Consider the following 18443-nt stretch of genomic DNA (forward strand, 5'->3'; position numbering starts at 1 on the left):
CAGGTAGATTACATGTTTTCTTGCGTGGCTGGATGTTAGACTCATGAACAATAATCACGTTGTTTGCATTCGCCAAAATTGATTAGCCGAAATCAAAACGTGGACAGTGAAAGGAAATTACCGTTAGCGCGAGACGAGTCCGGCTTGAAGCGGAAGCGACCAGACGGCAGAGGATGTTCGCAAATCAAACAATGATTTGTCTCAAAACAGTGATTAAAAAAAGCTGTGATTGGATGATGACAGGTGTCGGTGATCATTCTCAAGTGTCGTGGTCAGCACTGCTGCTGTTGCTGTTGTATCAGTCAGTGGTTTATCAGCTTGTAAAAAAACGGGACACGGGAGGTCACGCAAGGGACAAATAAATTAGGCCCAAAATGCGGGACGTCCCGCCTAATTCGGGACAATTCAATTCAATTCAATTCAAATTTATTTGTATAGCGCTTTTCACAATACATATTGTTTCAAAGCAGCTTTACAGAAAGTGCATTTCAGAAATGTACATAGAGAAATACAGTTAGTTAATCATGTATTGATTTAGGGCATAAACATATCGCCATCGTCGAGTCGTCTCTTCACAGGCGCCGAGTCGTCTCTGCACGGGTGTTGGAGAATCTGTAGTTTCCATGAGAGGCTGGATACAAACTGGAGCTGACGATCTGTATTTACCTCGGGACTGGCGTCCCGAGATAACAACAGAAAAGCAGATGGGAAATAATTAGCGTAGCTGCTGTTCATAATATTAATGCATTCAATCTGATTCAACTGTAGTATAAAAGGTAGGTATTATGTGAATGCTTGGCTAAAGAGATGCGTCTTTAATCTAGTTTTAAACTGGGACAGCGAGTCTGAGCCTCGAACAATATCAGGAAGGCCATTCCAGAGTTTAGGAGCTAAATGTGAAAACGCCCTCCCTCCTTTAGTGGACTTAGATATCCTAGGAATGACCAGAAGCCTCGAATTTAGTGATCTTAAAGAGCGCAATGGATTGTAGGGCGATAGAAGTTCCGTTAAATACACGGGAGCTAAACCATTTAGGGCTTTATAGGTCAGTAGTAATACTTTGTAATTGATACGGAACTTTATAGGTAACCAATGTAGAGACGACAGAATTGGTGTTATATGATCATATTTTCTTGATCTAGTAAGAACTCTAGCGGCTGCATTTTGGACTAACTGTAGCTTGTTTATTGAGGATGCAGGACAACCTGCTAATAAAGCATTACAGTAATCTAGTCTCGAGGTCATGAATGCATGAACTAACTTTTCTGCATCAGAAACAGATAGCATATTACGTAGCTTAGCAATGTTTCTAAGGTGGAAAAAGGCTGTTCTTGTAACATATGAAATATGATTTTCAAAAGACAAGTTGCGGTCTAATATAACACCCAGGTCTTTTACTGTAGAGGATAAAGTAACAGGACACCCTTCTAAATTAAAGTTGTATTGTAAGAGGTTTTGTGGGCAGTTTTTTGGACTAATAAGTAATACCTCCGTTTTATCTGAATTTAATAGCAGAAAATTACATGTCATCCAGTATTTTATATCTTTAACACACTCTGTTAATTTAGATAATTTATTGTTTTCATCTGGTCGTGATGAAATATATAATTGAGTGTCATCAGCATAACAGTGGAAATTAATTCCATGTTTTCTTATAATATTACCAAGTGGTAGCATATATATTGAAAATAGCAGAGGGCCTAACACAGATCCTTGCGGTACTCCATAGTTTACTGACGTTATCTTCGATTTTTCCCCATTTAAGCAGACAAAATGGTAGCGGTCTGATAAGTACGATCTAAACCAGTTTAATGCCTGTCCCTGAACACCAGTGTAGTTTTGTAGTCGGTCTAAGAGTATTTTGTGATCTATAGTGTCGAACGCAGCACTAAGATCGAGTAAAACTAGTATTGAGATACAGCCTTGGTCAGAAGCTAGAAGTAAATCATTTGTGATTTTAACGAGCGCAGTTTCTGTGCTATGATGCGGTCTGAATCCTGACTGAAATTTTTCATAGATGTCATTTTCTTGCAAGAAAGAGCACAGTTGAGCGGACACCACTTTTTCTAGAATTTTAGACATAAATGGAAGATTTGAAATTGGTCTATAATTTGCTAGGTTATTATGATCTAATTGTGGTTTCTTAATGAGAGGTTTTATAACTGCCAACTTGAATATTCTTGGAACATGACCTAAGGATAAAGACGAGTTAATAATATTGAGAAGAGGCTCTTCCACTACAGGTAACACTTGTTTCAGTAGTTTAGTTGGTATTGGATCTAATAAACACGTTGTTGGTTTAGATGCAATGATAAGTTTATTTAGCTCTTCCTGTCCTATAGTTGCAAAGCGCTGTAGTTTTTCTTGAGGGGCGATAATTGAGGCTGAATCATAAGACACCATTAAAGATTGTACATTTACAATTGTATTTCTGATGCTTTCTATTTTCTCAGTGAAGAAATTCATAAAATCATTACTACTACACTGTAACGGAATATTTTGCTCAGGTAACGTCTGTTTATTTGTTAGTCTAGCCACGGTGTTAAATAAAAACCTAGGTTTATTTTGGTTATTTTCTATTAGTTTGCGGAGATGCTCAGCCCTGGCTGCTTTTAGGGCCTTTTTATAACGTGACATACTGTCTTTCCAAGCGATTCTAAAAACCTCTAAATTGGGACAGTTGGCAACCTTAGTGACAGTATCATCCTAAACCAGCAACCCTTCGCTCAACACCACCATCTACAGGCCGATGAGTGTACAGTCACTAAATGTGCACATAAATGAATTTATTTTATACCCCCCCCATGGATGAAATTCTACGAAACTTAGCATACCCCCAGAGGATGTCAAGTTAATCATACACATGAAATATGGTGCAGTTCTGAACATCTAAACTGAAGATAGGGGCGATTAAAGCAGAATAATATTGCATTTTCATTTTTTATGGGAGGGGCGCAAATCACAAATGAGTGATTATGGGCTAGGTTGATGTGGGCCCTTAAGACCAACATACCATAAAAATTTCTTCATCCTCGGTGCCACGGTTCAGGTAGTTATTTAGGAAAAACTGCATTTTTTGTGTTTGGGGGGGCCCAGCGCGGGGGGGGAGTGGCTCCCGGGGACCAAACGAAATTTTTCCGTAAAAGTCTAGTGGGGCTACATGCCCACCAAATTTCATGTTCCCCGGTGTTTCGGTGTCCCTGGTATCGTTGACGAAAAATTCAGTAGATGACGAAAAAAAAAAAAAAAAAAAAACCTTTGACAATCCCTATATGACCGCTTTCGCTAGCTATGCTAGCGGCGGTCATAATAAATGCAGCTTTAGTGAGCAGAAGAGACTCTTTATCGAGTCGAATATCCACAGATCTTGTGAAGTGATGTCTGCTAGAGCTGACTGTGATTGGGCCTGATGATGATGATGATGATGATGTGTTTGGTCAGTGTCTGCTAGAGCTGCAGAACGAGGCCGTGTTCATCTGGACCACTGAGCTGGAGAACGTGGCCACTCTGTGTTTCAAGGCTCTGGAGGGCTCGACGTACGGTGTGCGTGTCGCTGTGTCCTCACTGCTGGGAACCGCCATGGCCACCGCGCTCATGCCCAAACAGGCCACCGGTGAGACACACACACACACACACACACACACACACACACACACACACACACACACACACACACACCTGCCCGGACACGGACACACACACACACACACACACACCTGTCCGGACACACACACACACACACCTGTCCAGACACACACACACTCCTGCCCAGACACACACAACACACACCTGCTTGGATACACACACACACACACACACACACACACACACCTGCCCGGATACACACACACTCCTGCCCAGACACACACAACACACACCTGCTTGGATACACACACACACACACCTGCCCGGATACACAACACACACCTATCCGGACACACACACACACACACCTGTCCGGACACACACACACTCCTGCCCAGACACACACAACGCACACCTGCTTGGATACACACACACACACACACCTGCCCGGATACACAACACACACCTGCCCGGATACACAACACACACCTGTCCGGACACACACACCATCCTTCTGTCTCACACATGAATTATGTTGAATATCTGTCAGCTGTTAAATTTAACTACACAATTAGATAATACCAGTTTAGCTCAACCAATCACCAAGCAATGCTTCATTTTGTTCAGTCTGTGTGTAAAAAGAGCATTAGCAATTAAAGAACACACACTTCAGCAAAACATGATCAGGTCAAAGTATCCGAATCATTATTGGTCCCAAATGTTTATAAATGTCACTGGTAGTCGCTGTATGACGAGTGTTTGGGTTTAATATGTCACAGTTTACTTTATTTTGCTCTCCTCACTTACAGAAATGAACTATAGTGTCCTGATCACACTAGTAAATATCAATTAAAATGGTGTCTGAATAAGTTTTGGTTATGCCACGTGTGTGTGTAGTGATGCGTCAGAACGTGAAGCGAGCGACTCTGGAGGAGGTTCTGGAGCTGATGTCCACAGGGTTCCTGCGTGGAGGATCAGGGTTCCTGAAGAGTGGAGGAGAGATGCTGAAAGGAGCCTCGGTCAGTCGAGAGGTGCGCGTCGGAGTCACTCAGGTGAGACTGAAGCTATCACACACACACACACACACACACACTCACACACACACACGACACCATGACCAAACTGTCTGTTTTATTTTAAACTATAAAGCAACAGAAGGTTTAATTCACTGCATTACATGTGTAATCATCTGCTCATCGGTGTCTCTTCGTGCAGGCGTATGTTGTGTTCGTCACGACTCTGGGCGGCCAGTGGCTGGAGCGTAACTTTGCAGTGTTTCTGTCTCATCTGCTGGAGCTGGTGGCTCACCCGCGCGCCACACAGACTCACGTGGAGGCCGTGTATTCCCGCCGCTGCGTGTCCTTCGCCTTGCGGGCGACGCTGGGAGGTCTGCTGGGAGAGAAAGCTCAAATCGCTGCTGCCAAGGAGATCTGCCTGGCCATCAGCAAACAGATGAGAGCTGTGGGTAAGATGGAGATCACACTGTGACAGATCATAAGAGTGGTTCACAATCAGTGATGCTCATCCATGTGTCTGAAATCACATTTGTCTTTTTTTATGAATAATTATACACACACATGCATGTATTTATATATAAAATATATATATATATATATATATATATATATATATATATATATATATACATGCAAATATTTCTCAAATATATACATGCATGTGTGTGTATTTATATATACAAAATAATTATACACTACTCACATGTATTATGGAAACAAACTTTTTATTTTGGAATGCGATTAATCGCTGCACAGCACTAATCCTTATTACATATGAATCTTTTATGTCAAATTCTTACATATAATCAATAAATTTAATAAGAATAATAGGATGTCACACTCTTAAAAATAATGGATCCAAATGGAGGTTTTTGCCATATTTGGTTCCTAAAAGAACCTTTCATTGATCAGTTCTTAAAACATTTAAGTGTGAAAAACATTTTAATATTTTAAAGAACCTTTTATTTACTTTTTAAGTAGATGGCAGCAAGTCACTGTCTTAATATGTGAGTCATTGAATCATTTATACAACTGATTTGTTCAATATTTTAAAGAACCTTTTTCCACTCTAAAAAAACTTTTATGCAATGGAAAGATTCCATGGATGTTAAAGATTGTTCATGGAACTATCAATGCTAATAAAGAACTTTTATTTTTAAGAGTGATTTTTATTTTTTAAAAATAAACCAAATGAATCTACAATTCACTGTCTTAATAAGTGAGTCATTGAATCATTCATACAACCATTTTATTCAAAAGCCTGATTTGTTAAAGAACGAAGCAAGTGAGCGGCTGGAATTAACGCAATTAGTTACTTTTTTAGGGAGTAATGCAATCTTGTAACGCATAACTTGTAAAAGTATCCGTCCCCAACACTGGTCCTGAGAGCGATGAGTGTTCGATCGCTCTGTGTGAATGAAGACGCTCATGACCATGCTCTCTCCCACACAGAGGCGGTGGTGAACGACCCGAGCAGCGAGAGCCGCGCTGGAGCTGCTGACGTGTCGGCTAGTCAGCATGTGATGGTGTGCGCGCTGAAGGAGCTGGGCAGTTTGGTCCAGAGTCTGAGCGCTACGGCCTCCCCGCTGATCCTGGAGCCGTCCGTCGGTAGGAGAAATGCACATAACCACAACATGTAGCAGTCGGGTACAGAACCAGACAAACATCCCAGGTGGCATGTTTATCAAAAGTCTCATTACCATGGATGCTCAAGCTAAATTTCACCCTGACACTTAATTTTAGTAGCACTTTTCTAGTGCCATTTTTGGCAGAAATACTGTATTTTAGGCATGTGTATTTATCACTGTCTGAGAATCCATGCGTCCCAACATGCTGCATTTCTTTCTTCTGAGTCATTCCTTTTCCCGTTTTCCTTGTTGCTTGCATACTTTGGGTCATTAGCATTTTGAAACGTCCACTTATGATTAAGCTTTTCTTTTTTGATTAATAAATAGAGATTACTACATTATTTGGTATAAATATGGAATTTGTAGTTGATGTTATGATGGCAAGTTTTCACTGTTCTTTTTCCATATTTGATGTGGAGTTTTTACAATCTCTTTATGAACTTTTGTAGCTTGAAAGTTTTGATTACATGGACTTTCAATGGAGGGACAGAAGTGTTTTGGATTTCTTTAAAGTCAAACTGTAAGCAGCGTAGTCGGCTCACTATCTGGACGCCTGTGATGATGTGTGCAGGTTTTCTGGAGACGGTGACGTCTGTGCTGCTGCACCCGAGTATGGCGGCTCGTCTGTCGGCTGCCTGGTGTCTGCGCTGCGTTTCTGTCGCTCTTCCACACCAGCTCACGCCTCTGCTGGATCGCTGTGCCGAGTGCATCAACAACCTGAAGAACTCGCCCGAGGCCGTGAGCGGGTACAGCTTCGCCATGGCGGCTCTGCTGGGAGGAGTCCATCAGTGTCCTCTGGGCATCCCACACTCCAAGGGCAAGGTCTGAGTCTCCACTGCTTCCCTCCCGGCACTGCCTCCCCTCCCGATCCCAGTCTGAGTCTCCACTGCCTCCCGATCCCAGTCGATCCCAGTCTGAGTCTCCACTGCCGCCCCTCCCGATCCCAGTCTGAGTCTCCACTGCCTCTCCTCCCGATCCCAGTCTGAGTCTCCACTGCCTCTCCTCCCGATCCCAGTCTGAGTCTCCACTGCCTCTCCTCCCGATCCCAGTCTGAGTCTCCACTGCCGCCCCTCCCGATCCCAGTCTGAGTCTCCACTGCCTCCCCTCCCGATCCCAGTCTGAGTCTCCACTGCCTCCCCTCCCGATCTCAGTCTGAGTCTCTCTCCACTGCCTCCCCTCCCGATCTCAGTCTGAGTCTCCACTGCCTCTCCTCCCGATCCCAGTCTGAGTCTCCACTGCCTCTCCTCCCGATCCCAGTCTGAGTCTCCACTGCCGCCCCTCCCGATCTCAGTCTGAGTCTCTCTCCACTGCCTCCCCTCCCGATCTCAGTCTGAGTCTCCACTGCCTCCCCTCCCGATCCCAGTCTGAGTCTCCACTGCCTCCCCTCCCGATCCCAGTCTGAGTCTCCACTGCCTCCCCTCCCGATCCCAGTCTGAGTCTCCACTGCCTCCCCTCCCGATCTCTGTCTGAGTCTCTCTCCACTGCCTCCCCTCCCGATCTCAGTCTGAGTCTCCACTGCCTCTCCTCCCGATCCCAGTCTGAGTCTCCACTGCCTCTCCTCCCGATCCCAGTCTGAGTCTCCACTGCCTCCCCTCCCGATCTCAGTTTGAGTCTCTCTCCACTGCCTCCCCTCCCGATCTCAGTCTGAGTCTCCACTGCCTCTCCTCCCGATCCCAGTCTGAGTCTCCACTGCCTCTCCTCCCGATCCCAGTCTGAGTCTCCACTGCCGCCCCTCCCGATCCCAGTCTGAGTCTCCACTGCCTCTCCTCCCGATCCCAGTCTGAGTCTCCACTGCCTCCCCTCCCGATCCCAGTCTGAGTCTCCACTGCCTCTCCTCCCGATCTCAGTCTGAGTCTCCACTGCCTCTCCTCCCGATCCCAGTCTGAGTCTCCACTGCCTCCCCTCCCGATCCCAGTCTGAGTCTCCACTGCCTCTCCTCCCGATCTCAGTCTGAGTCTCCACTGCCTCTCCTCCCGATCCCAGTCTGAGTCTCCACTGTCTCTCCTCCCGATCCCAATCTGAGTCTCCACTGCCTCTCCTCCCGATCCCAGTCTGAGTCTCCACTGCCTCTCCTCCCGATCCCAGTCTGAGTCTATACATATTGTTGCATTTTTGTGTTGCGATATATTGTTACACCTCTAATGTTTAGTATTTGAAGAATGTGTATTCGTGAAGAAATCGAAGCTGCTATCACAGACTCCTGTACAGAAGCACCTGTATCTGAGTGCTGTAATAAAGCCTGACTGTGAGAGGTGTGTTTCAGATGGTGGTGAGTATAGCTGAGGATCTGCTGCGATCGGCAGCGCAGAACAGCCGTCTGTCTCTCCAGCGGACTCAAGCCGGCTGGCTGCTGTTAGGAGCGCTCATGACCTTAGGTGAGTCCAGCAACCAGATCCCCTCATCACATAAGCTCTTAACATGGGCTCTTGCATCCATGTGTTCAGCGTTCCAGCTGTAAACGTGTACGGGATGAATGATGTATATAATCCTTCTTATTACACGGCTACTTGCCACATTATAGGGGCTTACGCACCAGAGGAACCTTTTCATAGTTCCTAGAACTATTGGTGGAAGTTCCTGGATGTCGCCGTGTTCGCACCGCAGGAACTAGGAACGATTTTAGTTCTAGGAACTCTTTTGGAGGAACTAATTTACTCCTACTCCAGAGTCGGTCTAAACCAGCGCTATAGGAACTATCCGTGACGTTAGTGTTCACTGATTGGCCGAATGTACGCAAAAGACCAGCACCCGCTTTTTAAAAAAGCCGTGTATACACAGATTATAGCCTATATATTTACTCCAGAAACTAACTCTACGAACATGGAAAACAGTGATAGATGGACCTCTTAATCTTTACGCTGAGGAGAAAATCCAACGCAACTTTGAGGAGACCAAGAGAAACATGATTATGTATTTCTGCTCAGCAACACTGGATATCAACCACATGGCATACGCTAATAACTTTTCATTACTGTCTACTTTCTATGTATAACAGTTCTATCTAATAACGTATTAGATAGGACTGTTAGACAGATCGTAAACTAATGAACACGGAGAATGCGAGCGCTGTTTGTTTGCTCAGGCTCTTGCGTTCTCAGTGCCGTCAAAATAAAAGTCACAACAACAAGCGCAGCTTACATCATTTCAGAGTTCCTACTGGCGGTGCGGATGCAACGTATATATGCAGTGCTCTTGCAGAGAGACTCCGCCCACACACCCTTCTGATTGGCTGTGATTTATTTTGTCCCATCTCAAAGTCATGTTGCATAAGATGTGGACAAACTGATGTCATTGGAATCTTATTGCATCACGTCTAATTAGAATACGGTGTGAAGCATCTCTCCTGAAAAATGAAGAGGCTCAGAAGCACAGTGTGTTTCTTGCCTAATAGCATTTACATGATGGCAGTAATATTAGCAGTCGTGTTGTTTCATCTCCTCAGGACCGTCTTTAGTGCGTTACCACCTGCCCAAGATGCTGCTGCTGTGGCGTAATGTGTTCCCTCGCTCCCAGAAGGAGCTGGAGGCGGAAAAGGCCAGAGGAGACTCCTTCAGCTGGCAGGTGATGCTGGAGGGCCGCGCCGGAGCCCTGTGCGGTAAAACACCTCGCATCATCCCTGCATGGCTTTCTCTGCTCTGTTTATCACACGCATCAGGAAAACATCATGTTTCTGCTTCCTCACAGCCATGCGCAGCTTTGTGGCCCATTGTCCAGAGCTGCTGACGGAGGACGTGATCCGCAGATTGATGACGCCCATCGAGTGCGCCATGACCATGATGTCCCAGTGAGTGTGATGCAGTGCAGGATTTACAGTAGAGACATGCCGGTGCCTGTGCTCAGCACTGTTTCTGTTAGTTTGAAAGAAAATCAGCACGGCTGTGTGTTAAATTGATCAAAAGTGACCGTTTATGATGTCACACAAGATTCTATTTCAAATAATTGCTGTTCTCTTGAATATTCTACTCATCAAAGAATCCTGAAAAATAAAAATGTATGACCGTTTCCAGACAAATCTGTAGCAGCACAACCGTTTTCAACATTGAGCATTGCAGAGACTCCGCCCACACTCTCTTCTGATTGGCTGTGATTTATGATTGATTTGGTTGCGAGTGCAGTGCGCTTGCAGAGAGACTCCACCCACATGTAATCGTAAATGTTTCTTGAGCATCAAATCATCATATTAGAATGATTTCTGAAGAATCATGTGACACGGAAGACTGGAGTAATAATGCTGAAAATTCAGGAATAAATTATACTTTACTATATATTCACATAGAAAACAGCTCTTAAATTGTAATCATATTTCACAGTTTTTACTGTCTTTTTGATCAAATAAATGCAGCCTTGGTGAGCAGAAGAGACTCTTTAAAAGCATTAACAAATCTCACAGACCCCACTGTACCTTAAACATCAAATTTGTTCTGACTGGCTGTGATTTTTTTTTTTTATCTTCAAGCTGTATTTTTGCTATGTTTGAGTGAGGACTGATAAATGACTTGATTATATTTTCCACAGTACAGTGTGTTTGAGTGTAGTGTTGTGTCGCAGTGTTCCTGCAGTGATCAAGGTTCACGGAGCTCATCTGAAGGCCAGCGCTGCCATGGTTCGCCTGCGACTCTACGATATTCTGGCTCTGCTGCCGCCCAAGACTTACGAAGGCAGCTTTAACGCTCTCCTGCGCGAGCTGGTGGCTGAGTTCACGCTCACGGATAACTCCGCCAACACCACCACGTCTTTGCTGCGCTCGCTGTGCCATTACGACGACAGTGTGCTGATGGGCTCCTGGCTTCAGGAAACCGATCACAAGTCCATCGAGGATCAGGTGAGATGCAGAAGCCAGTGTCCTTCACTGCAAAAAATGCTTCTCTTACTTGTCTTGTTTCCAGTCTAAATGTATAACAATTCTTAAATCAAGATGCATTTACTAGATGAGAAAAATGACATAAGATATTAAGTCTTGTTTTAAAAATTAAATTTTTGCTTAAAAAAGCTAAATTATCTGCCAATGGGGTGAGAAAAATTATCTTGTGTCTGTTAGAAGTAAGATTATTTTGCTTTTTTAAGGATCAACTTACATTATTTATATTAATTCTCCGGAAAACAGGACATATAATGTCTTATGTCATTTTACTCATCTAGTAAATGCATCTTGATTTAAGAATTTTTAGATATTTGGACTGGAAACAAGACAAAAATACTAAGTAAGAAAAGCATTCATTGCAGTGTTCAAGTGTTCATTTAGCATGCGGTTTTCTGGGGCCTCATTTATAACCGTTGCAGGCCCTGAGAGAGCCGTACGCCACTTCACACGCATGAGCTGTGATTTATAAAAACACTCTTGACCGGAGAATGTGCAGCTGTGAGTAACTCTGATCCATGCGGATGAACATTAGAGACGGAGCAGTTTAAAGACACCGATGGAGATCTGACGGCTGATGAAGGAAAACCACTTTAAATCCTCATTATCCTAATCATAAATACAGTTCATGTTCACTAAAACAGTTTAAATACATAAAAGAATGATTTAAACTTTTTTTATTTTTAAGTTTTACATCTGATATACACATTTAGATTAAATATGCCATTCTCATTAATGGGGTTAAGCTCTTAAATTACATGAAATCATTACAGAGAAGTTACACATTTTTTTTTAAATATTATAATAAATAATATTTGTAGTGGATGTGCTGCTTTTGAACGCACACTTTTAGCGGATCCCACACAGTTTCTAAATGATTCCCCTGCTGTGTGTGTGTCCCTCAGCTTCAGCCGAACAGTGCGTCGGGCAGCGGCGCGCTGGAACACGACCCGTCCTCCATATACCTGCGTGTTCCTGTGGGCGAGGCCGTGCCCGGTCCACTCCCGCTCGGCGTGTCCGTGATCGACGCTTCCGTCGCCCTGTTCGGAGTCGTGTTTCCTCACGTCTCCTTCAAACACAGGTGCGTTCTTTCACTGGGGGGGGGGGGATGCTAAGTGTTCCTGTAGCCAGACTAATTCAGTATACTTGGAGTGTGTTAACGATTAGTTAACTTGAACTGTGCGGTTACACTTTATTTTACAGTGACTTTCTTTGTACAGTGTCATATGTTACATGTACTTACCATAGTAATAACAGTAAATGATGCATAATTACATGCAACTTACACTGAACCAAATCCCAATCCTACCCTAACCCTATAGTAAGTACATGTAGTTAATTATTATTACTCAGTACTGAAATATATAATTAAACTGTAACAATGACACCTTAAAATAAAGGGTTACACTTTATTTTAAGGTGTCAATGTTACAGTGTAATTATATAATGCCATTCTTTTGAACTTTCTATTCATCAAAGAATCCTGAAATAAAAATGTAAACAACTGTCTTCAACACTGATAATAATCATAAATGTTTCTTGATCATCAAATCATCATATTAGAGTGATTTCTGAAGGATCATGTGACACTGAAGACTGGAGTAATGATGCTGAAAATTCAGCTTTGATCACAGGAATAAATTACACTTTACTATATATTCACATTATAATAATTCACAACAGCTGATTTGCATGATAATAATATTTCACTGTTTCTACAGTATTTTTGATAAAATAAATGTAGCCTTGATGAGCAGAAGAGACTCTTTTAAAAACATTAAAACAATTTAAATTGTTCCATGCTTTTGAACGGTAGCGTATGTTCTGCTAGGCTGTGATTTTGTTGCTTCAACAATGTCGTCGTCGGATGAGATCGTAGCATTACCGTTCTTCTCGTTTCACAGCATTGCTTGGGATTTATCTCATGTCCTGTTGTCTATTCCAGGTTGCAAATGCTGGATCACTTTGCCGAATGCATTAAACAAGCTAAAGGAGTTCGTCAACAGGCCGTCCAGCTAAACATATTCACTGCAGTGCTGAGCGCTCTCAAGGTTTCAGAAGTGTTGTGTAGTTCATAAACCTGCAGTAGAGTAGTTTAAGAGTAGTAATGATGATTGTTGATGGGCTTGTGTGTGTTTGTGCAGGGTCTGGCTGAGAACAAGAGCAGTCTGGGTCCAGAAGAGGTGCGTAAGTCGGCTCTGGCGCTGGTGATGGGCGCGCTGGACAACCCAAACCCAATCCTGCGCTGCGCGGCGGGCGAGGCTCTGGGACGCATGGCACAGGTCGTTGGAGAAGCATCCTTCATCGCCCGGATGGCACAGCACAGCTTTGACAAGTATGCACAACTTCAGCAGCGATGGCGATGCCACAGCGGAATACAACATTTCTGGTCCAATTCAAATTGATACAGGCTCCTTAAAAAGTCTTACATTTAGTTTGATCCAATTTAAGGTCATAAAAAGTCTTAAATATCTGAAATGGTACAAGAAAAGTCTTAATTATCATTTCAAAAGGTCTTAAATTTGGAGATAATAACGATTATTAAACTTCAGAAGGCTATGATTTAAGTGAATGCGAGCTCTGCATGCTAGGCTTTTGTTCCTTCGGACAAGTTAATTGGTCGTTCAAAAAATAGGATCTTTGTTTAAATATAATTTATTCTGAAGCAATATTCCCATTTAGTGTTCTATCAGCTTTTACATATTTAAATTTGCTTATTTGTGATATTTACCTCGAGAAGGTAAAGGTTTTTATCCCCTAATCTTATTAAACGTATGCTTTCATTATCTTTCATTTCAAATTCTTAAATTTGATCAATAGATAAAATTAGAATAAGACACTGATTGGCTGCTACCAATCAAATAATTTACACTGACATATTACAACTGCATTAATTAATGTTATGAGATTGTCTAAAAAAAAATTTTTTTTTAGAAATGTTGTAAAGAATGATTCTTTTAAACACGAATCTAAACCACCCGTAGGTGGCGGCAGGGGACCGCCTTAATGAGTGAGTCATTGATTCAAACGATTCGTTCAAAACGGTGAATCATTCAGTGATTAAAACACTGTGAGATGTGTCTATAGGGTTCTGCTGTGATCTTTGATTGGAACTATTTCCGCTGCTAAAACGGAAAAAAAAATTGTCAATATTGCGTCTAAATGTAAGTGATTTTATTTTAAGTACTTGTTCATTGAATTGTCATTTGAAATCAGTGCCACATTTTCAGTCGTGATGGTATTCAGGAAAACAGCTGGTCATGTGATGTATGTTGTAAAAATAAACTTTTATGTTTTTATATTTATATTTTTTTTACCGCTGTATGTAAACTGAGTTTCTTTGTGTGCTGCTCCTCTGCACAGGCTGAAGTCTGCGCGTGACGTGGTGTCCAGGACGGGTCACTCTCTGGCGTTAGGATGCCTGCACCGTTACGTGGGCGGCATCGGGTCGGGCCAGCACCTCAAGACTAGCGTTAGCATCCTGCTAGCCTTAGCTCAAGACGCCACATGTCACGAGGTCCAGGTGAGTGGAGCTTATGCTTCTGGTTTAGTGCGGCTCTGATGAGCAGTGTTGTGTAACTCGTTACAAATAACTTGAGTTACGTAATCAGATTACTTTTTCAAGTAACTAGCAAAGTAACGCATTACTTTTAAAATTTACAACAAAATATGTTACTTTCTGAAATAAGTAACGCTAGTTATTTTGTTTTCCCATTTATTGACTGACAGCTCTCCTGTCCTCATGACAAATCGAAGTGCAGCGGCGTTGTGTGTGTGTGTGTGTAAACATGATGGTTATTGTAGTTCTAGACTAAATGTGAGCATTTACTCATCTCACTTGCACAAAAAAAGATTAAATATTCCTAAAAAAAATCTGTGAAATACAGAATCCGAATACTATTCAAACCTCCAATAACTAATTTTGTTAAATAAAATATAATTTTTATGCATTTAATCTCACTTTGACCAATGTACTTGCTTCTGACCTTCAGTTAAAACCATAAGCAAAAATGACTAGATTTTTTTTGTTTTTATTGGTAAAGTAAGTGTTAAACTTTTTTCTCCTGTGTCCTATTCTTCTGTTATCCAGAATAACAGCAGCTGAAAGGTTTGTTTGAGCGGTAACACAATGAGTTACTTGTTAAGGGAGTAAGGCAGTATTGTAATAGTCAGAGTACCTCTGCTGATGAGCTGCTGTGGTGTTTCAGACGTGGGCGCTGCACTCTCTGGCTCTGATCGTGGACTCCAGCGGGCCGATGTACCGGGGCTATGTGGAGCCCACGCTGTCTCTGGTGCTGACGCTGCTGCTCACGGTGCCGCCCTCACACACAGAGGTGCATCAGTGTCTGGGCCGCTGTCTCGGGGCGCTCATCACCACCGTCGGCCCAGAACTACAGGGTATGCAGTTATAGCATTTGTGCTTGAAACATGTCAGTGTTTCTCCAGTATACTCACGGCAAAGTTATTTTTCTTTCTTCGCTTAGGGGTAAAAAATACGTTTTGAAATACCTTTGCAGCGATATTCTGTTAGCAAACATCATGACTCCGCCCACAATTCTTTTAGCAAACATCATGACTCCGCCCATAATTCTATTAGCAAATATCATGACTCCGCCCATAATTCTGTTAGCAAACATCATGACTCCGCCCATAATTCTATTAGCAAATATCATGACTCCGCTCATAATTCTGTTAGCAAACATCATGACTCCGCCCACAATTCTGTTAGCAAACATCATGACTCCGCCCATAATTCTGTTAGCAAACATCATGACTCTGCCCATAATTCTGTTAGCAAACATCATGACTCCGCCCATAATTCTGTTAGCAAACATGACTCCGCCCACAATTCTGTTAGCAAAAATCATGACTCCACCCATAATTCTGTTAGCAAACATCACGACTCCCATCATGACTCCGCCCATAATTCTGTTAGCAAACATCATGACTCCGCCCATAATTCTATTAGCAAATATCATGACTCCGCTCATAATTCTGTTAGCAAACATCATGACTCCGCCCACAATTCTGTTAGCAAACATCATAGGTGTGTTCGACATCGGCTGCGGCTGGATGCAACCGATCGGCGAGAGTAGCCGCGCGCGAAAAGTGTTCACTGTTATCATAAACTGATTTGAGAGCTTTAGAGGAACTAAAGGTGTTCGAAATAAACACGAAACACACGTGATCGTTGTCATGCGCTGAATCCGGCCAATCGTGGAACAGCTGTGTCGTCATCAGCCCTCCTGCAGCCGCTCTTGAGAAGCTGCGCTGGCTGAGTTCTCCGGCTACTCTCGAATTGCTCTCGCGGTACTTTGATGGCATACGTCACAGTCACGTGGCGTCGGCGCTGTATCAAGTCGGACAAAATTTCTAACCGGCATGCACTGCTTCAAGTCAGCCGCCGATCGGTCTGCGCAGAGCTGCATGAAGTCGAACAAGCCTCATGACTCTGCCCATAATTCTGTTAGCAAACATCATGACTCCGCCCATAATTGTGTTAGCAAACATGACTCCGCCCACAATTCTGTTAGCAAAAATCATGACTCCGCCTTTAGCAAACATCATGACTCCGCCCACAATTCTTTTAGCAAACATCACGACTCCCATCATGACTCCGCCCCTAATTCTTTTAGCAAACATCATGACTCCGCCCCCAAAATTCTGTAGTAAACGTCACGACTACGCCCACAAATCTCTTAGCGAATTCTGTTTACAATTTCTTCTGGTTTATCTAGTCTGTCGCTCATCACCTACTGCTCAATATATTTAACAGAATGCTGATTTCCTTTCCCATTCATAACAGGAGGTGTGCACATTGGATGTGTCGTTAAGTCTGCTAAAAGATAATTCACAAATGATGTGACGCATGTCCAGCGAGTGAATCACACATCTGCATCTCTAGCCCTGGCTCACTCCTCACTCTGGTTATCCCGCAGGTAACGGCAGCAGCGTGTCGACGATCCGCTCGTCGTGTCTGGTGGGCTGTGCCATCATGCAGGATCACTCGGACTCTCTGGTGCAGGCGGCGGCCATCTCGTGTCTCCAGCAGCTGCATATGTTCGCGCCGCGACACGTCAACCTGTCCAGCCTCGTGCCCTGCCTCTGTGTAACACCACCTATCAGATACACCTCCACATTTACATTCAGCATCTACACAAACCTGAATATTAGAGGAGTAGTGACTTCAGAATTAAAACTTCCTGATTATTTACTCTCTCCCACCTCATACATGATGTTCATGTCTGTCTTTCTTTAGTCTAAAAGAAATGAAGGTTTTTGAGGAAAACATTCCAGGATTTTTGATAGTGACTTCAATGGGGTCCAACGGGTCGAAGGTCCAAATGTGAGTTTCAGTGCAGCTTCAAAGACTCGACACGATCCAGCCGAGGAATAAGAGTCTCATCTAGACAATCCATTTGTGGTTAAAAAGTATATAAATGTTTATTTTGTTCTAAAATGTCCGCTGGTTTGTCTAGATGAGACTCTTATTCCTCGGCTGGATCGTGTCGAGACTTTGAAGCTGCACTGAAAATCACATTTGGACCTTCGACCCGTTGGACCCCATTGAAGACACTATCAAAAATCCTGGAACGTTTTCCTCAAAAACCTTCATTTCTTTTCCACTGAAGAAAGAAAGACATGAACATCTTGGATGACGAGGGGGAGAGTAAACTATCAGGACATTTTAATTTAATTAGATGAGGAGAGTAAATTTTAATTCTGAAGTGAACTATTCCTTTAAATGTGCAGAAATGAGTGTATGGAGTATGGATTTTTGCACAGTCTGTAGTTCGGTGCCGGTGAGTGACGTGTGTGTGTGTGTGTGTGCAGGTGCATCTGTGCAGCTCTCACCTGCTGCTACGGCGGGCCGCTGTGGCGTGTCTCCGTCAGCTGGCTCAGCGAGAGGCTCCTGAGGTGTGTGAATACGCCATGAGTCTCGCCAGGAGGGCTGGGGACGCCAAAGACAACTCCACCATCAGTACGTCACGCTCTCCGTCACATTCACTGCATTTATCTGCTCCAGTCCCAGCGCAACAAGCTCTGCCATGGGCTGTTCTGTAGGGGATGAAGTTAGTTTAGTTTAGTTAGTTTGTTTTGAGTTCATATTTTTCTGCTTGTCTGCACAAGGTAAGCTGTTTTATTAATAAGTTGTGTACTTGAAAATCACTTTCTTAAGCCACATTAAGGTTATTATATGAGGAAGAACACTTGATCACGGTGCCGTTGTCTGTTTTAGCAGACTAATGCCATCTAGTGGTGGCAGGTTTTCTCAGACAGCTGTGTGTGTGTGTGTGTGTGTGTGTGTGTGTGTGTGTGTGGGGATCGTGCTAGGCTAAACCGGCGAAATGAAAG

General features: G+C 43.3%; 1 protein-coding gene across 2 annotated transcripts in view; it reads left to right on the plus strand.

Annotated features, from left to right (window-relative positions):
* Positions 1–18443, plus strand: part of heatr5b (HEAT repeat containing 5B) — a 47489-nt gene that overhangs the window by 7532 nt on the left and 21514 nt on the right. For both annotated transcript variants that reach the window (XM_084093307.1, XM_084093308.1), the window contains exons 6-21: positions 3442–3613; positions 4483–4637; positions 4801–5050; positions 6054–6209; positions 6801–7051; positions 8493–8604; positions 9672–9824; positions 9914–10013; positions 10778–11051; positions 11993–12168; positions 13033–13138; positions 13232–13422; positions 14451–14610; positions 15296–15485; positions 17027–17196; positions 17922–18069. In XM_084093307.1, the coding sequence (XP_083949433.1) occupies positions 3442–3613; positions 4483–4637; positions 4801–5050; positions 6054–6209; positions 6801–7051; positions 8493–8604; positions 9672–9824; positions 9914–10013; positions 10778–11051; positions 11993–12168; positions 13033–13138; positions 13232–13422; positions 14451–14610; positions 15296–15485; positions 17027–17196; positions 17922–18069 (2764 nt within the window). The remainder of the gene's footprint in view (positions 1–3441; positions 3614–4482; positions 4638–4800; positions 5051–6053; positions 6210–6800; positions 7052–8492; positions 8605–9671; positions 9825–9913; positions 10014–10777; positions 11052–11992; positions 12169–13032; positions 13139–13231; positions 13423–14450; positions 14611–15295; positions 15486–17026; positions 17197–17921; positions 18070–18443) is intronic.

This window comes from Abramis brama, assembly GCF_963993115.1.
Source record: "Abramis brama genome assembly, chromosome: 19".
In the NCBI taxonomy this organism is placed as follows: Eukaryota; Metazoa; Chordata; class Actinopteri; order Cypriniformes; family Leuciscidae; genus Abramis; species Abramis brama.